The 25,381-nt window shown below is 35.7% G+C and overlaps 1 protein-coding gene across 3 annotated transcripts in view; it reads left to right on the top strand.

Annotated features, from left to right (window-relative positions):
• ZC3H12C (zinc finger CCCH-type containing 12C) overlaps positions 1–25,381 on the top strand; it is a 65,625-nt gene that overhangs the window by 10,556 nt on the left and 29,688 nt on the right. For 2 of the 3 annotated variants that reach the window (XM_036028598.1, XM_036028599.1), the window contains exon 2: positions 21,889–22,643. In XM_036028598.1, the coding sequence (XP_035884491.1) occupies positions 21,889–22,643 (755 nt within the window). Of the gene's footprint in view, positions 1–5,960; positions 5,964–21,888; positions 22,644–25,381 lie in introns of all 3 variants that reach the window. The other variant, XM_028516006.2, reaches the window with a different exon arrangement.

Below are 25,381 nucleotides of genomic sequence, written 5' to 3'. Positions count from 1 at the left end.
GAGTTGAATTAACAAGGTTGCTCAATATTACAAATATCGATTATAGAATAAAACCTGCTGGCTTAATATGTATCATTATAATTTGATTTACTACATAAATTACCTTTCTTAAATTTAGAACTTTTGTATATAGTATAAGTAAGCCTATCCATATATTTGGTTAGTTTTTGTTCCATCTTTGTTGTGTTTTGCCAACAGAATTATGCTAGCCTCATAAACCAGTTTGAACGCTTCCCATTTCTTCAGTGCCCTAGAATAACCTAAGTAACATAGGAGTTGGATGCTTTTAGGTTTTTCTAGAACATAGCTATGAAACCTACAGGTCTAGCATCATTTGTCAGGAATATAATAGAGGGTATATATCATTTTCGAAATTATATTTTATTGATTATGCTATTACAGTTGTCCCAATTTTTCCCCCTTTGCTCCCCTCCACCCAGCACTCCCCTCCCTTAGGCAATCCTCACAACATTGTTCATGTCTATGGGTCATGCATATAAGTTATTTGGCTACTCCATTTCCTATACTGTATTTTACATCCCCATGGCTATTCTGTAACTACCTATTTGTATTTCTTAATCCCTTTACTGCTTCATCCATTCCCCCATACCCCTCTTCCATCTGGCAACCATCAAAACATAGTTCATATTCATGATTCTGTCTCTGTTCTTCTTGTTTGCTTAGTTTGTTGTTTAGATTCCATTGTTGGCAGATGTGTTAATTGTTGCCATCTTATTGTTCATAATTTAGATTTTCTTTTTCTTCAATAAACCCCTTTAACATTTCATGTAATAATGGTTTGGTGATGATGAATTCCTTTAGTTTTTTGTCTGGGAAACTCTGTATCTGCCATTCCATTCCTAATGATAGTTTTGCCGGATATAGTAATCTAGGTTGTAGGACCCTGCTTTTCATGACTTTCAATATTTCTTCCTAATTCCTTCCAAAGTTTCTTTTGAGAAATCAACTGACAGTCTTGTGGGAACTCCCCTGCTTTTAAGATTCTTTATCTTTAAGCTTTGGCATTTTAATTATGATGTGTCTTGGAGTGGGCCTCTTTGCATCCATCTTGTTTGGAACCCTGTGCTTCCTAGACTTGCATGTCTATTCCCTTCACCAAATTAGGGAAGTTTTCTTGCATTATTTTTTTCAAATAGAGTTCCAATTTCTTGCTCTTTCTCTTCGGGGACCACTATGATGTGAATGTTGGAGTGCTTGAAGTGGTCCCAAAGGTTGCTTACACTATGTTCATTTTTTTAGATTCTTTTTTCTCCCTGTTATTCTGATTGGTTGTATTTTACTTCCTTATGTTCCAAATCATTGATTTGATTCTTGGTTTCATCCACTCTACTGTTATTTCCCTATAAATTGTTCTTTATTTCACTTAGTGGATCCTTCATTTCTAACTGGACCTTTTTTATTCTGTTGAGGTCTACATTAAGTTCCTTGAGCATCCTTAAACCAGTGTTTTGAACTTTGCCTCTGATAGATTACTTAACTACATTTTGTTTAGTTCTTTTTCTGGAGTTTTAATCTGTTCTTTTATTTGGGCCATGTTTTTTTTGTCTCCTCATTTTGGTAACCTCCCTGTGTTTGTTTCTGTGTATTAGCTAGAGCTGCCTTGACTCCATGTCCTGGTAGCATGGCCTAATGTAGTAGGTGTCCTGTAAGGCCAGTGGCACAGCCTCCCCTATCACCCAAGCTGGGTACTTGAGGTGTGCCCTTTGTGTGGGCTGAATACACCCTCCTCTTGTAGTTGACCCTTGGTTGCTGTTGGCTGATCAGTAGCATGCCCCTACCAGTATTTGCCTGGGGCCACCCTGCCTGAGATATAAAGTTATCTGAGATGGCCGCTACTTGTGCTGGGCTTGGAGATTCCCAGGCAAAGTCCAGCTGTGAATTTAGGCTGTCTGCTGCTAGTACCAGGCCTGGGTCCACTTAACAAGAGTTTCAGGGACTGGGCACTCACTGGGACTGGCTCTTGCTTGTTTGAGAGGATTTAGGAAGTTGTGAAGCATGAGCCAAGACTAGCCATTCATATGGAAAAGTCACTTTTAACAGTTGGGTGGGTGGGATGGAGTCTCAGGATCTCCAGGGCAGGGCAAGCAGTGTTAGTCAAGTTGATGGAGTCTCATATATGCCCCTTCCCCCGCCTTGCTGGCTCTGTGGATGTGTGGGGGGAGGGTTCAGAAAAGGGACAGTGGCCTCTACTCGCCTTTCTGTCTGGGAAAAAGCTGTCCCCCAGCTCTTGCCTTGGTGCTAGACACTTCAGTCTTTCCCTGTATCCCACCGGTTCCTTTCAACTGCCACCCTAGTGCTGGAGCTTAGAGGGACTGAGTCTTAGTAAGTCCATGTGTGGGTTCTTTAAAAGGAACTGCTTGGGACCCCAGAAGTTTCTTCCACTGACTCGATCCCCACTGGTTTTTGCAGCCAGAAGACATCAGGACTTATCTTCCTAGAACCCTGGGCTGGGACTGGGGATGCCTCATTCCTGAGATACCCCTCCTGAATTTTTATCTGCCACAGAAGTGTGGGACAAGCTTATTCCATGTCTCCATCCCTCTAACCAGTCTGGATGGATATGGTTTCTTTAATTCTGTAGTTGTCAGATTTCCATTCAGCTAGATTTCTGATGGTTCTGGGTGATGGTTCTATAGTTTAGTTGTAATTTTGATGTGGTTGTGCAAGGAGGCAAGCCATGTTTACTTACCTGTGCCACCATCTTGGCTGGGATTTGAGAGTATATCTGTAACAGAGTTTTTATTTCTTCCATGGTTATTCACACTTGCAGCCTTTTCTTACATTAGCTTCAATTATGGATTCTTGAATTATTGGATAAATATTTATGCAGAGAATGCCTTCTATGTCATTGAACACTGCATTTGTAATATTACATATTTGCAGGGTTACCCAACCTATTGGTCACACTTTTAGGAGGTTACTCACTCATTCATTCATCATTCAGAACAAGTTCTCCATGTTATTAACCAATTCTTTTTTTTTCTTCCTAATTTATTTGTGCTTTTAATTGTTATTCCTTCGCCCACCTTTATTTTGTTTGGTTTGCTCATTTTAACCTTTCCAATTTAAATATTAAATTCCTTTATTTCTTATTTTTTATTAAATATGTTTATAGTATTTTTTCTTTGAGTATCAGTTTGGCCACATTTTATACGTTATAATTTTATTATCATCTAATTCCAAATGGCTATAATTTTAGTCTTTTTCTTTTTAACTACAAAGTTATTTGGAAGAGAGTTTTAATTTACAGGAAGTGGGTTTTGAGGGTGGGGGTTAAATTTGTTTTTAGCTGTCGTCTGCTAACTTCTCATTTTTTGTTTCATGGTCAAAGTGTTTCCATTCTGTTGGTTTGAGTTTTTTCCTAAGGCTTGAAAAGGTAGGCTAGCCCAATGTCTGTCTGTATTGCAACTTTGAAGTTAAACAACTCATAATGAATTATTTGAGTACTTGAGATAAGGGTCATTTTTATTGTTTCTGTTTAAATACTGTATACCCCGGAGTTTAATGCCATCATCATATTTAATTCCTATGGATAAGAGAAGTAAATCTAATGCTTCGGATTGTTGGGGCTTTTTGTCATGTTTGTGTAAGGGTTGAATGGTGTAACTTGCAAAATAAGCTGATTTCCCAGTTTGTTTTAAAAGTATTTGAGTTCCTTAAATGGGGGTTTCTCTGCTTTTAGATCTTCTCACCTCCTCCCCTGGTGTGCTCCCCTCTGTGTGTTTCCTAGCATCTCTATGGGGTTGGAAGAGTCAGAGCATCTGTGGTTTCTCCACAGCCCTGCTTATGCTCTTTACCAATGTAATTATAGTTCAGAGAGCATCTTCTGACTTCTTCCCACTTTCACCCCCAAGATTCTAAAGCTTTGGGGGAAATATTAATTATTCTTTCCTGACCTGTTTATGGATGGGATGAATAAACTAGCCAAGGAATAGCAGAATTACAGGAATTAACTCCACGTTCTTGAAAATGGAGAGTGGTGGCAATTCTTGAAATTCTTGTAGGAAAATTAACCAAGTACTTTTTTTCTGATGAAAAGAATTCTTCAAATCATTACCCTTTTATTTTTTCTTAAGTTAGCTTTTTTCATTGTTCTTTCAGGTCTTTCTATTACATTAAAGAGAGATTCTCACATTGGTCTAAATGTCATTAAAACCTCCCTTTTGAATAAGCACATCAGCAAGGAACCACAGGCAGCTTATGTTTAAAGTCAAATTCCAATCCACAAATTAGAAAGATTTTCTGTATTAAGAGAAAGACTATATTCAGAGTATAGGTAGTATATGTTTAAAGTATGGTTTTGAAAAAATATCAGAAGTTGGCATATAAGAAAAATGTCACAAAATTAATTTCGTTAGTTTGGTTGAAGTAGGAAATTTTACTGCTGGCCTTGGTGGCTGGGAAGCATGTGCCAGGTTGGCAGCCGCAGCTTAATTTCCAGATCATCCCATGCTGTGATAGCACCTGAGTGCAAACGAGGCAGGTGGAGAAAGCACTTTGGAACTCCTGAGTGCCATCCAGAAGCCAGAATGACAGTTTGGCAAGTGCACTCTTAGGTGCTGAGTCTTGGACCTGAGCATTCCTCACAATAACAGATAGATCATAAATATTTGTTTCCTACTTTGATAGCAAATGAGTACTTAATTTCTATGTGCATTTTATTTGGGTACTTATTTGATGATAAACTCCTAAAATAGGCAGAACAGTTCAACATGGATTTACATTTGATCAAAATGTAAATCCATGATCAAAATTCTGAAATAATTTTCTTTTTAATGTATGATAGCCTCTTATTCAACTTTTTGTATTGCCTTTAAAAGATAATCAGAATTATAAAAAGATGATCAGAAATATAGTATAATATAATATAATATAATATAAATAAAAAGATAATCAGAATTATAAGGAAAAAAGCCCTTTCCTTATTTAGAAATACTGGTTCTGAAGACTGATTAATTTGTTTAATTGCCAAATCTTTGCTTCCCAATAGGTTAAGAACCTCTTCTAAGGTGAGAAATGGGGTACACTGATTCTGTCCTCCATGTACCTGCTTCTGTCCATGCATGTGTACGCTTTAACACATACGAGTGGGGAGAACAGCCACAGGCACAAGGAGATCAGGGACCTGAAATAGGCTGCTTCTTATGTTTAATAATCTCTTTATCTAAAAAGTCATTTGGTTTAACAAACTGTCCTTATAATATTCATTGCACCTTCCTTAAGGATGTTCACACTTAGATGTTTTATAGTTATTTTAAGCTTACAAGTATTCCAATACCCTGACTGATCTTTCATTTGGAGTTTTGATTTTTGGTGGGAGAGAGATTGGAAAAAGCAATTACCATGGGAATATTTAGACTGCCAAATGGCAGCATTAGGCCTCTAGGGATTCTGAGAGCTGGGGAAGAAGATTGAAGATGGGTTAGGAAAGGAGGCAGTGGAGCTACAAAAAAGAACCTCCTGCTCCTTGAGGACTGGCAGTTTCTGCCACATGTCTTTTTCTTCCCCGTTCACTCTTCACTCCCAGTCATTCCCAGCCCACTGGGTCTTACAGAGGCTGGGAAGAATGTTGAGGGTGGTAGACAGAGAAGCACTTCACTCCTTTCCTTCTTTTTGTGTCTAAATTATTGTCCTTTTAATTATTGTCCTTTGTCCCTTCATTCATACACAGATGTGCATACCTTTTTCCTCTCTCGCCCCATTGATTCTGTTCTCCTGGTTTAAAGTTCTAAAAGGAAAAAAGAAAGGAAAAGAAAAACGTAATGCTTCCCTGCCAACCCTAAAACTATCTTTTTATATCTTATTCCCTTCCTGACAGACTCATTAAAAGAATACATATGCCACCATCTCTTCTTCAGCACATACTTACCAGGATTTTTTTTTCCGAGTGTCTGAAAGCGCCTGCCTGTGAGCCCATGGATGCTGTGCTCACTCCTCAGGGTGTGGCTCCTAGGGTGCTCTGGTGCACAAGTGAAGCCTGGCAGGCCACCGCAGATTTTTTTTTTTTCTTAACCAGGAGTTTGTAACCTAGGTTCTGTGGTTCCTCAAGGGTCTGTAGATAGAATTTGGGCATTCTTGATGCTGGGTGAGAAAAAAATTTACATGTTTATATTCATATGCTGAAAGTGAAATTATGAGAATTATGAGTGTAAGCAACAAAACCAATATTAATAACAGTTTATGTGACTTTATCACCCATAGAAATCATAAATATTTCTCTGTTATGTTATAGTCAAAGTAAATATTTTGAAGTATCATTTTAATTTAACAACTACAAAATTATTGTGGTGCCCTGGCTGGGTGGCTCAGTTGGTTGGCGCCTTGTCCTGTACACCAGAAAGGTTGTAGATTCTATCCCTGGTCAGGGCACATGCCTAGGTTGCGAGTTGGATTACCAGTCAGGGCGTGTACAGGAGGCAACCTATCAATGTTTCTCTTATATCAGTGCCTCTCTCTCCTCTCTGTCCCTCTGTCTCTTGCCCTCTCTCCTCCCCCCCTTCCCCTCTCTCTCTCCTTTCTTTCTCCCTCCCTTCCTTTTTCTCTAAAATCAATAAACATGTCTTTGGGTGAGGATTGAAAAAAGCTAGTAGGACACAATTGTAGTCTTTGCCCGCATAATATTCTTTTTTTCATAATATTTTCTCCATTTAATAATAAAGAGAAAAATCTTAGATTAAGTTGAGAACATAAACTAATGAAAATGAGGTTTTCTATTTCTTTGTATTTCAATTTCACTTTTAGTGTAAACTTTTCTAACACTTAACATTTACTACATGCCAAGTACTAAGTTTTTATGTATATTAACTCTTTTAATCTTCATAAGAACCCTATGCTGTTGGTGTTATCATCTCCATTTCATAGTTAAAGAAACTAAGACACAGAGCAGTTCAATAACTTGTCCAGGTTACTTGTTAGTTGTCGTAGAGGGGTGCATGGTAGGGTGTTGGTTCTTATATACATAAACTATAAGATTTCCCTCTTGCTCATCTCTTGTCTTTGAACCACATGCTGGAGTAAACTCTTTTCTGAAATTTATACTAAGGGTTCAGGGATGTGTTTCAGAATACCACTAAACCAGAAAGAATAATGATGTCTTTCTACGAGCATATGGCCCAGTCTAGTCTAGCTCCCTTTGGTACACTGGGCAGTGGGTTTGCCACTGAGAAAAAGTTTGGATGAAATACCATATCCCTTTTCATAATGTCAGCAAAATAATGGTGCCCAAATGTGGCAAAGCAAATAAGTTAAAGAAAATGACAATCCAGTCTTACAAGCATTGATATAAAAAGTTTTAGGGAAATGCCAACATATGTAAAAATCCTTCAGAAATGTAATCATGTTACTGTAGTAGATAGTCTATTCATATACTTCACAGTAATAAGTCAAAGAAAAATATAATCTTACATCATTTTAATGAAACCCATGTTTTAGATTATTTTCCCAAATCTTTCATGAAGGAGGAAAATATATTTCTGTAAATGATTGTCAAAGGCTATATATAGCATGTTATATATACATATAGATGTATATAAACATATAATTTCTGGTAGTTAACCCTTATTGAGTGCTTAGGATATGCCTGGCACTGTTCCAGTTGTTTTATATTTATTAGTTCAGTACATTTCAAAATAACCATATTAAAATATTTTTTACAGTTGAGGAAACTGAGGCATGGAGAGGTAAATTTGCCCAAGGCGAAGTGTGTGTGGTATGTGTGTGCCACATATCATCTGTGTGTGTGTACAGCCTAATCAGCAATCAGCATAATGCTTAAAATATTAGAGGTATTCCCATTAGCATCAGGAACAACACAAAATCATTGTTTATTAATATTGCAATGTAATGAGATAAAAGTATGGAGCAAGAGATATAAAAATTGGTAAGGAAGACAATCTGATGATTTTATTCTGTGTCTGGAAAACCTAAGAACCCCAATGAAACATTAATAGAAACATTAAGAGTTCACTGAAATACCTAATTAAGAAAAGTTTGTACAAGAATAAGAATAGAAGTACTTATTTTTAGATACCATCAATAACTAGATGGAAAATATAATGTGGAAAGAAAAACCCTCCATTGATTTATTGCAGCAAGAACAAAAACAAAATATTTTAAGATAAGTTTAATACGAAATTTGTAAGTCCCTATTAAGAAATTTAGGTAACTATATTGAAAGAAAGAAAATTTCAGTAAATTTTTCTTGATTAATAAAATCAGCAGTGCTTCTTAAGCAGATATTACTGCAGCACAGTCTCCATCAAACTCTCAACAGCTTTTTGCTTTAAAACTTGTCAAAATAACTCTAAAGTATCTGAAAGCATGTACATGCAAAGACAGCCAGGATAAAAATATGAAAATAAGAAACACTAATGATAGAAGATTTGTACATGCAAGGTACCCAATATATTATAAATCTGCAGTTTTTAATATATGGTACAGGCACAGAAATAGGTAAAGATCTATGTAACACAATTGGAAGTGTGGAAGTAGGCCAAGCTTATAAGACATTGCTATAAAACAGGATCATATCACTCCCTCTGCTCAAAGCTGGTGGGTCCATTGACCGATAGCAGCAGCAGCAGCTGTGGGCTTGTTAGAATGTGGAATCTCTAACCACATCCCAGACTTCCTGAATCAGTCTTCAAGATCCTCATATCTTCAGTTGCTATGTAAAGTTTGAGAAGCATTGCCCTTCAAAGTTCTACATGACCTGGCTTCTCTTGTCTGTACCTTTCTGACCTCATCATCTGACTCATCCCCTTGCCACTTGCTAGCTGTTCTTACTATCCACCTTGCTGATCATGAACACACTGTCTTCTCAGAGCTTTATGCTTAATCCTCCCTGTTACATATTTCCTTTCACTTCATTAGGTATCTGCACAAATATTACATTATCAGTGAAGCCTTTCCTGATTCAAAGTTTCTTTGTAGGAGACACAGGATTAGGCTCCTGTGAACCTCAGGTCAAAACATTTTCATTGACCAGTCAGTGCATAACCTTGTTATATATGTCCTGGTGTTTGAAGACACCTTATTTAATATATATTGTTGATTCATTAACATTGAACTCACACCAGGAGCACAATAATTTATGTGTAAAAAAGTTACTTAACACCATTTTCTCCATAAGGAACTTCACAACTTTGCACTTAGGAACAGTAGATCCTTGGGGGCCATTTAAACAGCAAATTCACCTACAAATAGCACCAAAAAATTCAGAAAAGTAGCATTAAATAGTCCTTTTTAGGATACTTGTTTACAGTATGAGAGCTGAAATAAGAAGAGAGAGCCTCACTTTGGTCAGCCCCGGCTGGAATGTGTGCCTTGGACCACTCACATTTTCTGCCTTTCTGCACAGGCACACATGTCTGTAGAGTGACTCCAAAGCACCACGAGTGTTAATTTTGGGGTTACAAATTTTACCAAGTAGTCCAATTTGCAAATACAGAATCCATGAATAATAATAACCCATTGTACATCATTCCTTTAATGAATATTTATTGTATTTCTACTCTGTGTCATGCTCCCAGAATTATTCACCACTCCAATATTTATCAAGTCCTAACCATGTCAGGCCCTGTGCAAAACTTCAGTAATCCAAAGGTTATTCTAACAGTGTTCCAGGAAAGTTTTCATGGCAGAGTTGGTTTTTAGCTTAATCTTCAATAATAGTGGGTGGGATTTTAACATGCAAAGTGTACAGAAAGTTGTTTTAGAAAAAAGAAACTTTAAGTCAGTGTTCTTAAACATGGCTACATATTAGAATCACCTGGAGTATGGCCAGGCTTCACCCAGAACAAAAATAAATGAATAACCCTCTAGGGGTGGAACTCTGGCATCCAGATACTGTATTTTAGCCCTCCCCGGATGATTCCAATGTATAACCAAATTGAGAGAACCAGTGCTTTAAATACTTGTGTTTGGCTGGAGTGTAAGTTATGTAAAGTAAGCAAAGAACAAATAAATCTGAAAAAGGGATTTTGGCTGTGGTATTGACCTGTGACCATTTATTTAGCACATGTTTATTAAGTGCCTGTTGTGTGCCAAACACCCTGCTGGATGCTGCAGACAAATCAGAAAACAAAACAAGAATCCCTGCCCTCTGAGAGGCTGCAGTCGAATCGCATTGGCAGCTATTTAGGATGATTCATATTCTAGGTTTAATTATAGTATATGATGATTAGTGTTTAGAAGTAATCGTGTCCTAAATGCTCAAAATAATAAATTTAATGTCTTAAATTCTTACCTCACCCTTTGGTATGAACAGAACTCTGTGAGGGAAAATTTTGTTATGAACTTTTGTGCTAATTTCACTGAGCATATTTTTCTAACATTCATTTTGTTCACCTCTCAGCAGTTTTCAGTTTCTTGTACACCAGGACAGTTGTCTAAAATCAGTAATATGCAGTAATTTAAAATCAGTAGTGCGAGGACCATTAGAAGTATTAACTCAAGCATTTTGTTTTTCCATCTTGTAAGAATTGGTATATAAGGAATGATGTTCTATCTTGATCATTAATAAGAACTTAGATCAAACATAATAAACAAAGGACTTTTATTTGGTCATAGTTGTTCGCAGTTTCTTTTGTATTATTTGCTGTACACCATGTTTTATTTTCCTGAGTTCCTTTACATTTAATGTACTATTACACTCTCTTCTAGACCATTCGTAAAAAGAGACAGACCTAATGATAGAGCCCTATTTTAATTCTGTTTGATAACAGTTATTCTTTATAGCCTAAATCTGTCAATTTCACTTTAGCAATGCTTTTGGTGAAGCCTCTTTGAAGTAGTTTTCTAAGCAGAATTATTTAATACCTAAAGAACAAGACATGCACCCATCCTCAGCTGGTATTTGCACCCTGAAGGTATTATTATGTGCAGATATAAGCGCATACTAGGTACAAAGTGAGGAATGTCAGCTTTGGCCAACGTGACGCGGTTGGAGCACCGTACATAACCGATGGTTTGCAGGTTTGAGTCCAGTCAGTACATAACAAGGTTGTGGGTTCGGTCCCCATCCAGGTGCGTATAGGAGGCAGCCAGTAGGTTCCTCTCTCTTGCATCGATGTTTCTCCCTATCCCTCTACCTCTGACTAAAAGCAATGAAAAAATATCCTCTGGTGAGAATAAAAAAAATGAGGATAGCCAGAGAAGGAGATAATGTGCTGCAGTATCCAGAGAGGAGTTGTGACTAGGCTTTAATGATGATGTAAATGTTGTCATTGCCGTACAAGTTAAAGTGTCATTTAACTACCATCCAGTTGTGATATAATTCCGAGAATGTCATGTATTTTTTTATATAAAGTTACACATTTTGGGTCAGTTTTTCCTCAGAGTTTCAGTTATATCTAATATAGCTGGGTTTTGTCAGTATGGGTGATACCATGTGCTTTCTACCTCTTTTAAAATCATATACTATGTACCTTTTTTCCTCAGGAATTTTCTCTCCACTACTCCCCCATTATATTAGTTGCTTTAGTAACCTATTACATTAGCATTTGGGATGTGATTTGTATTTCCTAACCTTTTCTAAAATTTTGTGCTTCTTGAGTATTTACAAGTTTTATAAGAATTTAAGATAATCTGTTTAAAGATGTATAATGAAATTTTTAAAATACTATATGGGAAGCCAGTCACTGGGAAATATTTGAAGTCTAAGAATTTGTGTTGTCACTTAAATTACTGTGGAAAAGTTTCTGTTTTTAGACCACTGGAAAGAAAAACTGTTTTGTGAATTTATTTAGTATTTCTGAACCCTAAAGACAGCTGAAGGTGGCCTGCTCTTAGCGATGTGGCACAGAAAGATTTTTTTTGAAATTCGAAGACTTTTTACTTTGAAGAGCATTATCTTCTTTCTTTATTACAGATTAAAAAAAAAACTTTATATTTTAAAAGTAGTCTGACCAGAGTTAATGTAAGTCTTTTTATCACCTTTTTTCCTTAATAGTTCTTTATAATAAAACTTTTTAGTGTTGAATATTGTCTGAGGGGGTCTTTTTCCTGTCTTAGTTCTGAACCAGCTGAGAAATAAACAAAGAAGCCAGGCAGGTGGACATCAAAATGGCAATTTTATTTATTTTTTGATAGAACTATTGTAGAACATGACTTGAGATCACAGCATAAAGGGCTTAGTTACCTTGAACCCCCAAATTAGAAAGATTTCGGCACTCAACCTGAGGCAGTGCTGGAGAACAAAGCAACCATATACTCCACCTGGACAGATCCTGAAGCTTTGTGAATCAGGCTGGGTTTTGCCTTCCCAGTTCCTCTTCCCAGATTTACCCACCAGATTACCATAGCCATCCTCTGTTGAGGAAGCAGAGGCCCTGGTGTTACTCCAACAGATGCCACTCTAGGTGGGAAGTCAAAGGCAGAGAAGGAGACTTCAGGTAAAGGCCTCTCATCCCTGAGAGGCTTGAGCTCAATCAATCCCACAGCTGCCTGTAATGGGGAAAGCAGCCCCATTGGCAGAACCAGGGCTACAGGAACATTGCAAATAGCTTGAGGCTCTTTGATAAAATAGCTTTGTCTCTAGAGAAATAAAAATTAGCAGGGAAGCATTTTTGTCCGTGTGAATGCCTGCATTCATATTTGCAAGAGCTTGTTTTGTTTTGTTTTGTTTTTTTACTGGTCATAGTTTTCACTCCAATGGCTTCTAGATATCAGCACATTGCTGCACAAATAAGTTTCTTCCATGTGGTTTATGGAAGACTGCCCTCAAGAAGCTTACAGCCTGGTTCATAAGTGCTTGTATTATGCAGTACAGACTCTTCATGCTGTAAGAATGCAAAGGAGTTGGGCCTCAATAAAAACTGAACCAGTCCAGGAAGGTTTTAGGGAAAAATAAACCTTGAGCTGGGCTCAGAATAGCAGCAGATGATCTGGGTAGAGGCAGTGCAAGAGAACACTTCAGTTGACTTCACTTGTGCTGTCCCTTCACCTTCGGTGAAATGGGAAATAAGATGACAGGGCCAGCAGGGACCGTGGCTGTAGCAACAACCTTGAAAACAAAGCAGAGAACCAGAGATTTATGATTTGCTACTGAGACTTTTTTTTTAAGCATAAAAGTGGTGTCTGTGAAAAATCACTTCGGCAGGGATGTGCTTAGGGGTTATTCAAGGAAGGAGTAACTTAAGAAATGAAAGTAACCAAGACCCAAAGAAAATAAAATATATTGAAGCCCTCGTGGCTCATCTGACTTCTTAAATATAATAACCCAGAGATTAGAATTAGTGCCTGATTGGTTTTGCTCCGTTCTCTTACACCATGTGTATAAATTAGGGGGTTTTTTTGTTGGTTAATTAGTCTTTATTTTTAACTCTCAAAAATAATTTTTTATCTTTTAAGGGACAATTGGTAAAACTTGATACAACAATCTTACCTTTGTGGTGTTATTGTTAGGCTTGACAGAGATTGCATATTTAAGGAGAACAAACCCAAATTAGGAGAAAGGTACCAGGAAGAGGGCTTGGGTCACCACTGACAAAGATTCCAAACACTAGCATCAAAACTCAAGTTTCACATTCATACCTCAGCAAATATATAAGGTCTGGTCATATGGTTGAAGTTGCAGATGTTAGACATGTTCTCACAACTGACAGATTTTAGTATCCACCTAAAACTACACTGTCTTGTTTCCATCTGTCATAACTGCACAGTCATTTATGGCAGTGATCCAAGCAGAGCCAACCCCTGTTGGTATTGGCTCTGCAGTGGGAAGTGGACTAGGGCAGTGTGAGTAAGAGAGACAGGCTTGGGCCGTCTTTTCACCCAGATGTTTTAATGTGCTTAACATTATCCAATACTAGCAACCCAGAGAGTCTAAATACCACAGCAGGATTTGATTAGCTTTTTCAGATCACTGGCTTTATTTGCTGTTGCAAAAAAGCTTAATCCAGTGCTCAAGATCAGGCTGCCTGCTGAGCTCTTGGGTAGTTTTCTCTCCTTCTTTGTGTCCACAGTGGCAGGAATTAGCGAGAAGAGTCCTCCTCCTGAATTAAAGCTATAAAACAGCAACTATAGTAGCAACGGATAAAAAGAAGAAAGAGAATCCAAGGGAAAAGAGAAGGCTGTCTATTCATACTAAAGAGTTTCTTTTGTAAACACAAAAGAAAAAGTTTTTAATATGAATTCATAAATATTGACCATACATATTGCTCTCTCGCTGGTTGGTGTATAGCTTAAGTTTTATGAGGTTTTAGTTTTAACTATTTTGCATGAATATGTATTTGTCATTTTTATCTTTTTAAATTGAACTCAGTTTTACCACAAGTACATTTACTAAACCATACTGGTGGCTTCGATTTTTTTTTTTTAAGAGAGAGGAAAAGAAAGGGAGAAAGAGAGAGAGAAATATTAATGTGTGGTGGCCTCTCGTGTGCCCCACACTGGGGATCTGTCCCACAGCCTAGGCATGTGCCCAGACCGGGAATCGAACCAGAAACCCTTTGCTTCGCAGTCCAGCGCTCAATTCACTGAGCCACACCAGACAGGGCCTGGTAGTTTCGATTTATTTTTCCTACTCCTTTCAGGGTTGGTACCTTTTACTCATGAAATTTCAAAAAGAAGTACCACCATACCACCAAAAAAGAAAAAAAATGATAAATTCTATTTTTTGGCATTTCTTTAAAGTTCATATGCTTACCCAAGACATAAAATTTGAATTCTGTATAATTCACTTTATAATTTCCAATAAACTATATAATACTAGACATTTTTAATCTTTAATGGGCCTATGAAATTAGATCATGGGCTTAACTATTGCAGAAGCATTACTGCAACCCTTGGCACACAAAAAGACAGTAGTTCTTGCTTTAGAAGTTAGTATGTCATTCAAAAGCAAATAATTTCATTTAGTTAAAAATTTTAGATTTTTAAATTTTCTAATATTTTTGAGATGACATACTTTCGAGCTCTTTTGAGGAAAAATGTTTATAGACAAGTGGCGATCTATATCATACTTTATATTTCAATTTTTCCTGAAAACAATTTTTAGGCTTTTAATAGGCATAAGGAATACTTTTAATGAGATAACTGAAACATTTTAACCATATAGAGTACATCTTCCTCTTATTTTGTACAGAGAGAAGAGCTAATTTACATTTGAGTACGCACAATAAAGATGCGACCAAGAGTTCCAATATATATTATATTTTTCCAAATATTCACAGATGATCTTAATTATGAGTAGCCTCTGTGAATGTGTGTAAAAGGAGAGGTTGTAGATTGTAGACATGTAGATTGTTTGGGGTGCTCTAACCAAATTTTATATCTTTAGAGTTCATGATTATATGTGTAATGGAAAAGCCTAGGCTCTGCCTAAATCACCGTATTTCCAAAAAATAATATTAAGAACAGTTTTTTGCCTTTTTAAAAATTTTCACTGGAATGAAAAGGGTGTGCTGGTGTGTGTGTGTGTGTGCTATATCACGTAAGTCGTAGTAGGACAGTTCTAGATTCCCTTTTCCTGTAGTAGGGAAATTTTCTCACATCTGGTGTTTAAATTTTGACTGAGAATTTAAACACCATGTTTAAATACAGATTTTCGTATACTATCCTTCAAAAAATCACAATATTTCTGGTTTTCATATACTTTCCTTCAAAAAATCACAGTATTTCTTCTTTTAAAATTTATTAGTTGCTGAACCAGAATATGAATATTACATCTTACAAATTTTATGAAGTACAAATACTTTGAACAGATACAAAGGTTTCGCTTTTATTTAATTGCATGATTAATGATATCCATCATAAAAGAATTTTATGCTACTATTTGACATACAGAAGATGGACTGGCTGGTGATTTTAGGTTGAAGTGCTATCTATATGTACATTTCAGATGAATCATTTGACACAAAGCTGTACCAAACTTGTTTTATTGAATACCTTACTACACTATACTTTAGGGAACTTTGAAAAATCAATTCTGTTCATAAACCCTTAGACCTTTATCTTTTGCAATGTTATTTTCATCATCTCTTTTTACTATTTATTGCAACAAATTAACTGATACTTTAGATTTCCCAGTATTTCCAGGCAAGTAGTTTCATTATAACCTTCTGTCTCATGTCACCAGTAACTCATTTATTACAGAACATGGATTGCTGCAGTCACTGATTGCTACTTTGACACATCTCCTGTTCTTTATTTCTCAAAAACAAAAAGCTGTACTAGAGTATAGCCTGCACTTTTTGGAAACACGCAACTTTTACTACTTTAAATATAATTGGTTTCTTTGTTTCATGCATTAAAAACAAGGAGGAAAAGCTGATGTCTGCCCAAGCCAGGTGTTTCTTGTTGGCAGCCTGCTGTCTAATGACTGTTCTCAAAGAGCAGCTGCCTACTAGTCGGCTTTGTACGGCCTATTGTTGCCTCACACCCCTCGGTAATACACATGCTGCCCAGGCCGACCCCAAGAGTGACATCAACTTGCTTATCTTAAAAACCTGGACGCAGGGTGCTGAGGTTGGCTTGCATCTGCCTAGCCAGCTAATTGTGAGCTTTCTGGCCTATGATTGGCTGTTACTCCACTCGGTAGTAGGTTAAGCAAAGACATTGCCATTCCATCTGTTCAACCATTCATTGTTCTTCTTGCCTGCCTGAAGTCTGCAACTAAAATAGTGTTAAGGAGTTACTGCTGAAGCTGCTACAGAAACCAATGTCTTTGTATTTTCCTGCTAACGTGAGTATCTGTGCTACTTAATGCCTTGGAAGTTAAATTTTAGTAAATATTCAAAGTTTTAATTTGAACTCTGTAAAGGATAGAAAGCACCTCAAATGAAAAAGAAAGCCTTCAAGTTACCACATAGTGCCAAAATACCAGAAGATTGAAATCTTTGTGTAAATATGTGAAGCATATTTTTTATATTTTTATAATTCTGGAGTTTTGTAATTACAGCTTCACGAGCATTTGCAAGGTATTAGGTTTGGCATATAATCATTTGGTACTTAAAGATAAGTGAGAACATGTTATGCTATTTTGATAGACAATGAATTTAGATTTTATCTTGTCACATTTTTATGTTTCTTAGTCACTGTCAGCCCTAGGTGCTATAAAGCAAAACTAAAATTTGATAGATTTTTTTCCATTATCTTAAAAACCTAGCTCGGGGAGATGGATTAATATAGGTAGATGTTTCAAAAACTTGTCTTAAATATGATCATTAAGCATCCAATTGCCTTATAGGTAATTTCAATATTCACAGAGTTACTAATTTCTTCTCTCCCATCTTTTTGTTTCCTTGCACTAGTTCCAGGTATTAGATTGAAGATGTCATTTAAAGAACTATTGCTTTTAAGAGTTCTGTAATGGGGAAGGAAGGAGGAAACAAAGACTTTCATCTGTCAGTTGGGAGGGAAAGCAAGGGCATAAAGAGTTAAAAAAAGGTTTTTATTTCTACCACATGCCCTATTGTGTGAACATATGCATAAGTCTATTGAAAGTTTTCAGAAGATGGGCAGGCCACCAGTTGCTGGTCTCCTGCAGCTCCAGTAGACATCTGTTGCCCTGGAGCATTAACCAATCTGTTCAAAGGGACATCCTTCCTTTGTTAGCTAGAGCCATGCAGACAACAACACTCACTGAAATACAGTGGTAATTAAATACACAGAGACTACAGCAGTAGGTAGTTATTACATATTCATTATTTTATTTTCATTGTTCTCTTAGTATTACCATTTGGATAACAACCAGGACCCACTTTATGGCATTGTTACTTTACATTACAAATAACTTGATGAAATAAGTTTATGGTCTAATATTCCTGATTAATATGAGGCTCTTCAGAATACTTTTTTTAAATATATTTGATTTGAGAAGAAGGATTATCCAAGTCATCTAATGAGAACTTTCAGAAAATTTCACTAAATGGGGAATTTGTATGTATGCAACAAATTCTAGTAAATAGCCATTATATCATTAACCTAAGATAAAGTTTCTTTTGGCCATTAAAATAATTATACTTCATCATCATCTACAAAATTATGAAAATTTAGTTCTTTTTTAACAAATATTATTTGATTTTTAACTTATCAGGCCTTTAGCAAGAAAAATTGTTTTCATTTTCAGTATAATATCTGGAAGGAATCTGTAGCTTCATAAGTGTAGAAATCTGTTTTCAGACCATTATATTTTTGCCCAATATCTTTTGTGTTTATAAATATACTATGTAAGACCAGTTATAATGGATTCCTGGTATTAAGCTTAAAAGTTAGTCCATATTTCTTAGAGTTTTTTGATAACTCTCAAAGTATAAACCGACTTGTGTTCTCTGTGAAACTTGGTTTGTGCTGCTTCTCCATGAACTGGGGAAAATGACCTGTATCAGTTAATAGTTGATTAATTTAACGATGATCTGTATATGCTTCTGAATAAATATAAAATTTAAAGTCTAATAAACAATTTAGAAATTAAAGACAAGGCTTTTTCTATCTTACATGTAATAAATTTTATGATGTTATTAGAGTCTTTGCTATCTTTTCTTTTTCCAAAATTATATTGGTCATTTTTAAGGCACTAAACAAAACATCATATACCATTCTTTATCCTAAGATTTCTTATAATAATTACTTGTTTTATACATTACATTACATTGACATGTTCTGCAGCATATAAAAAAATATTTCTATCAGTTTTTAAACCTGAGCAGTTAATTTTTATTGAATGATTTCAAGATATTGCCAGATTCTTTTCTAAGTTCCATATTAAGTTAGGGCAACACTTTATAACTTACAAGTGGGCAAGGAAGCATTTTAGAGGTTAAAGTTTAAATAGAAAAGAAATCCTTACCATTTAGGCCAGTGCAAATCAGGTTATTTCACATTTATATTAGGTAGTGGAGAAAACGTATGCAGTTTATGAGCCTGGTATTTGAACTTAGTTGACCTTATCTATACTATTTCATACTCAGTTGACACAGATACTAAAAATTATTTAACTGCTTGTTTAGGACAAGATGACATTGAATAATTTTCTGGAGCTAACCAATTAAATCTGGAAGATGAAGAGAGGCCTTTCAATATGAAAAAAGTTAAATCAGAATCTTTTTAAAATTATTTGCAACAAAATTAGATGTTACATTTTTTAAAAAGTAGGTTAGATCAAACTTACCTTTATCCTTAATAGTAAAAATCATATTTCAGACATTTTATTTAAATAGTATGTATAAACTACATGAATTATCAGAAATTAAATGTGTGTGATATTCACTAAGTACATTTGTAATCAAATGAGTTTTATCTGGTTTAGTATTATAAAAAGCAAACAACCATTATCCCTTTTTCTCTATTTTATCATAGCCATACAATAAAATTATATTAGCATATTTACATAGTATCATCAACACTTTTTATGTTAAATTGAAGGTAATATAGAAAGATTTAAACACTTTTTAGGGTAGCTAATTTTCATATTGAAAACTTAACGGTATTTGGTTTTGTTTCTTTGAAAAATATAAAAGTTAAGAATAATTTAATTTACATCGTAAACATAACATTGCATTCTAATTTTCTTCACTGGCCATATTTTTCATAAAGTATGTATCTTGTTTGAAACAGTTCCTAAGAAAAACACTACAGCTCAAAATTAAAATAATACTTCCTAGTTTAGGGATTTGGTCAGTGACTTATCTTGAAGAATTATCTTACAACAGTACTTATGCAAAACCCAAACTTTTCAGAAGAGATCAAAAATGTTGCCCATTAAATATACTTCCTACAGTCAGAGCAGATTGTGGGGTTTACAGAACAATGATGTCGGAGCTTCCAGATTGGTTTGGCAGCTTCATTGTTCTCCGGGGGTAAACCAGACGCGCTTAAGTCCCAGTCTCTTTTATAGGCTTTTGTTCATACCAAATTATTCTTTCACTGTGCTAGCATTCATGATGGCATGTTAAAAGAGTGCAGCTTAGCAACCAGCTTCTGGTTGCCAGGCAGCCCAGCTTCCAATGGGTTTTCCTTGTATAAGATACTTTAGGTGGGAGCTCTACGAAGGCCACAGTGCAGAATTTTCTTTTAACTGTATCCCTTTATTAGGATGCTGTTGTGATTTGTTACTTGCATTATGCTGTCAGTATATTACAGTAGTTAATAAATCAGTGAGTGTAAAGATTTGCTTTCAAAGTCCCTTCTTTTAATTCTAAATAATTGGACTCATGCATATCCATATTAATAGAAAAAATAAAATGGATACAGCTTCATAATGGAGCAGATGTATATGGAGCTCTCCAAAGGAATATTTCTTTTTTTATCAGTTGTGCAATCAGGAGCCAGGGGAGTTTGATGTTTCTTTAAAACTAATGAATGTTTCATTAGTAGAACAGTAAGTTATCTGTCTTCTCAAAGGATAAAATCTGTAGAAACTCCTGTAGAAGTGTGTAGGCGTTCTACACTGAAGGAATTTTAAGTGTATTGTATCAAGCCAAAGATTTCCATGTTCTCTTTTCTAGTATTTACCATATCTAATATAATTTATTTCATTATGTAGAAATATTTAACTCTCTAGTAAGTTCACCAAATGTGCATTTAAATGACTTTAAAAAATCACTTAGCATTTTCTTTTAACATTTGTGTAATAGCTCCTTTCTAGTGTAAATAAGATGTTGATAAGCTTTAGAATGAAATGTTTTTCCAGTTTCTTTTTTAAGGTTATTTAAATAGGTATTTTATAGAGTCTCAAATTCAGCTACCACTAGCTTACTAATGTTATCCATGGATATAACGCCAGAACTGCCTTAATAAGTAAACGACTGAGATAAATATAATCTGTACAATGAAGCACAGGAGAAAATAATTTTATTTTGTTAACCTGTTCCTGGTAGAGAAGTAACAATTATTCCCAATCGACTATAAGGAAAATAGTAAAACAGCAAAAGCATTTTAAACACTAAAAACATTTTTATTGGCAAAAGTAGGAGGAAAAGATGACTTTCTAATCAGATGCAGATAATGGTTAATTAATTATCTGATATGATATAGAAATATTTTCTGCCATAAAATTCAAGAAATTAAGATAACATTATTCAGTGTACCTAATTATTTGCTGCTAATTTTATGTGAGATATTTTATTTCTCTGCTTTCTGTAAATGTGCATAGAATAAAAGAGCTTTTCCTTGCTCCCTGGAATGAAATAGACTGTAGTGTTCCAGGCACTTAATAAAGGTATCACGTTAAAATAGTCACAAAATAAAGATTATTAGGACAAAAGTACTCATCTCTGAACTGGAATATAATTAACTCTGTAATTATGTAATTCCTTGTTGGTTGTTACTGAATATGTGCTCTTTCAACTCAGTACTGGAATTATTTTTGAAATGTCTTTAGATTGTTAGAATTATTAATTTTATAATTAATGATACTTTTACAATCATAAGTTAATGTTTTCCTTTCTTTCCACATGGCTTTCTCTTTAAGAGAATTTTTACAAGTTTTTTATTAATTCCTTTAGAAAAAATGTTCCTTAACTATCATAGCATATCTAAAAATGCTCTTTGATAGTATTTTATATGTCACTGCAGAAACACTGGTAGGCCTTTCTAATACTGGAAAAGTCTCTTCCATCAAGGCAGAAAAACAACATAGTGAGAAAAATAGGGGTTTTAGAGTCAGACAAAAATTGGTTTAAAAAGTCCAGTTCCATTACTTACTTACTTGATTGACTTGGAGGGGTCATATGGCCTTTCTAATTTCTAAAGTCATTTGCAAAACAGGGTGTGATGCTGTCTAGGCAAAGGTGTTGAGGGAGGAGAGAGAGTAGATATAATTTGAAGTGGGTATTTATAGTTTGGTAATTCTCTTCCAACTTGTGTATTGAGACAAATGAAATAGTAAATATGAAATTCTAAATATTTTTACATTTTTTTCTCTAGGAATACGGGGTGCTTTGCATTCAGGAATATAAAAAAAACAGCAAAGTGGAGTCAAGTACACATAACAGCTTCATGGGCTTAAAGGATCATCTGGGGCATGACCTAGGCCACCTTTATGTGGAGAGCACTGACCCACATTTGAGTACATCTGTACCTTGGTCAATGGTAGAAAAACCAACAATGGATAGAGTTAATTCTGGGAAGGAAGAAAAAGAGGTGTCTGAAGAGAATGTGAGCTCTGGTGACTCAGAAGAAAGCACAAATTCTGATAATGAGTCAGAGCAACTGAGTAACATTTCAGTAGAGCCATGTTTATTAACCAAGACTCACAGACAGCTATGTAGGTCTCCCTGCTTAGAGCCTCCTCACATACTTAAACGCAGTGAAATTTTACAAGACTTTAAACCTGAAGAGGCCCAGACTATATCCAGGGAAGCGAAGAAACCCCCTGATGCAGTGCGAGAATACCAAACAAAACTGGAGTTTGCACTTAAGTTAGGTTATTCTGAAGAACAAGTTCAGCTTGTGCTAAATAAACTTGGTACTGATGCTTTAATCAATGATATTTTGGGAGAACTTGTCAAACTTGGAAATAAAAGTGAGGCCGAACAAACAGTTAGTACAATTAACAGTATAATGCGGGAAACATCCTCCCTGGAATCTCAGAGGTCTGATTCTCCAATGCAAGAGATTGTAACAGACGACGGAGAAAATCTGAGACCAATAGTTATCGATGGCAGCAATGTGGCAATGAGGTAAGTGGGAAAATCTTCATTGTGACTATTTCTCTTCTAACAGTCATTAGAATCAAGATTATTCTCCATCCTGACATTAGCTTGAATATTTATAACTATTTCTTTTAGTTTTCTCTACTTCCAGAGTGGTCAGCCATTTTCACCCCATTTGTCCCTACATAGAGACCCCCCTTCCTCAGACGTCTGGTGGTTTCCACTCCTGACTACATTAGCACTTGTTCGCAGTTTAGTGTTAACCACTAGTTTTAAGTGAGGAACTTGAGTACCATAATATTCAACAATTTTGGAATCTAGTCAGGTAAATAGACAATTTCTACACAAAGTCAAATAACCAGAAGGAAAATAAACTATTTTTATGATTTGGGAACAAATCAAAACTATAGTTTCAAATGTTTTGTTTCTTTAAGGGTGTAATTCAGAAATAATTCTTTAGGAACTAGGCGGGGGATAGAACAAGCACAGAACTTCTAACAAAATATGTTTTATAAACTTTGATGGCGTAAAATTTAAAGTACATCTAATACCATGTGGTTAAACTTCCCTCAGTGTTCAGATAACTGAGGATACAAAGATATATATATGAAGGCATCAGTTCTTTTATAGAGTTAGAATTTTGTATACAGTTGTCCTTCGCTATATTGCAGTTCACTTATTGCAGCTCCACTGTATCATGGGTTTTTTAAAAACATATATATCTAATTCTGTATCATGGAGTTTTCGCTATATCACGGGATTTTGTGGTATACCATCCCCATATAGAATTTTATATGTTAAAATTACGTAGGTTTAAGAGTGTAGAAAGTGTTTAAGAGCATATGAAGTGTTTATAACAGTGTGGGGAAGGTTAATAAGAGTGGGAAAGGTTTATAGGAGTGTGAGAAGGGTTTATAAAGTCTTAAAATATACATAAATAATAAATATGTCACTACTTCGTGGGTTTTCACCTATCGCGGGAGTCTCTGGAATGTTACTCCCTCGATAGGTGAGGGATCACTGTATTGTTTCTCAAAGGGTGACCTGAGGGTACCTACCACAGAATCATTGGGACAACTTGTTAAAAATGCACATTCTAGAACATTGTTGTTCAGTGGAAATATAATGTGTGGCATATATGTCATTTTAATTTTCTGGTACCTACATTAAAAAGTTAAAAGAAACAGGTACGATTAATGTGAATAATATATTTTGTTTAGTCTAATATAGCCAAAATATTACAACATGTAATCAAGTAAAAAATTATTAATGAGGTGTTTTGCATTATTCCTTTCATATGCGTTAAAACCTAGGTTCTGAACTCACAACATTTCTCACTAGTGGCTACCATATTGTGCAGTGTGGTTCTGGAGACCTCCCAACTCCACACACAGGCCTATTGAGTCTAATCAAGGTATAGCCCAGGCACCTCCTTCTGTAAAACATATCCTGCTAATAACCATGCCTACTGAAATTTGAGAACCACTGTTTTTAGTAGGTGGTAACAAGTACTTCTGTGTAGGATATGAGAAAGACAAACTTCCTAATCCTCCAAATAACCTTGTCAGGTGGAAGCTATATTATCTTACTTGCCTTTACAAGCAAATGAGACTTGCAAGATTTAAATTACTTGGCCAAGTTAGAGTATAATTTCAACCCAAATATGTCTAACTTAAAAGTGTATACGTTTTTAATCATATAATGAAGGATAAAAGCAAGTCACAAAGGTTCAAGGCAGATCTTACAAGGCCTTGAATACCAGGCTAGGAAATTTAATGTTGGCTCTAATCCAAAGTTAATTGAAAATTTTGAGGAGGGGAATGCCAGGAATAGTTATTCCTTATACTGGTGTTTGGCATGGGTGTTTAGAGTGGATTATAGGTGGTAGGAGATAAGCTTGGATGCAGACTACCCTTTTATAAAGAGTGCTTTAAATGTCATAGAGATTTAAAGAGGTATATGACCTTGAGCAGTCTCTCGGTAAAATAATCTCTTTAATCTGTCCCAAACTTGGCCACATAATGATTTTTTTCTTTATAATAATCCAGAACTAGTGAGCAATTACCTTAGCAGTGTGGTAACATGCAGTGTCAAAATACCATGAATTTGCCAATGGAGAGAGTAATGAGAAGATGTAAGAGATCTGAGCAGAACGCCTGCAACTTGGCCATGCACCTCAGTCACCAAAGGGTTCCTTACAAATGCATCTTCCAGGGCTCTGCTCTTGGAGAACCTGATTCAGTGTGGAGCTCTTGTAGAACCCAAGTAACTACATTTTAAAGGCCAAGGCATTTTTGATGCATAGCTTGTGTTGAAAACAAGTCAAGATGAAAAGTGTGGATAGGTACAGGTCAGGAGGTTAAAAGAAAGTGAGATCCAGGGGAAAAGTAGTGTGAAAGACAAGTGTTAGAAAAAAGCATAGTGTTAGAAAAACCCAAAAGACATGCAAATGTCATCAAACTCAGAAGAAGAGACTTTAAGGAGAGAATATACTGTGGGGTGTACTGAAAAAAAAATCAGAGGACAATGACAGCCAGGAAGTAATTTCCTTGAAGACAGTGCCATGTGGCATTAAAGATAGAAGTCCAGTTGCAGGATGTCAAGAAATAAAGGAATAGAATCAGACTTCTATTCTAGAAAGTTGACATAGGAAGGGAAGAATGGGAGGAAGAAGACTGGGGAAAGGATTTTGTTGAGTTTTGTTTTTAAGAATAAGACTATATCAGCTGAGGGGACAGGGAAAGTGTCTCCACAGGAGAGGAGCT

Source organism: Phyllostomus discolor, chromosome 6 (assembly GCF_004126475.2).
Source record: "Phyllostomus discolor isolate MPI-MPIP mPhyDis1 chromosome 6, mPhyDis1.pri.v3, whole genome shotgun sequence".
Classification (NCBI taxonomy): Eukaryota; Metazoa; Chordata; class Mammalia; order Chiroptera; family Phyllostomidae; genus Phyllostomus; species Phyllostomus discolor.
The sequence above is the reverse complement of the archived record's forward strand: the minus strand, read 5'-3'. Positions and strand labels throughout refer to the sequence as shown.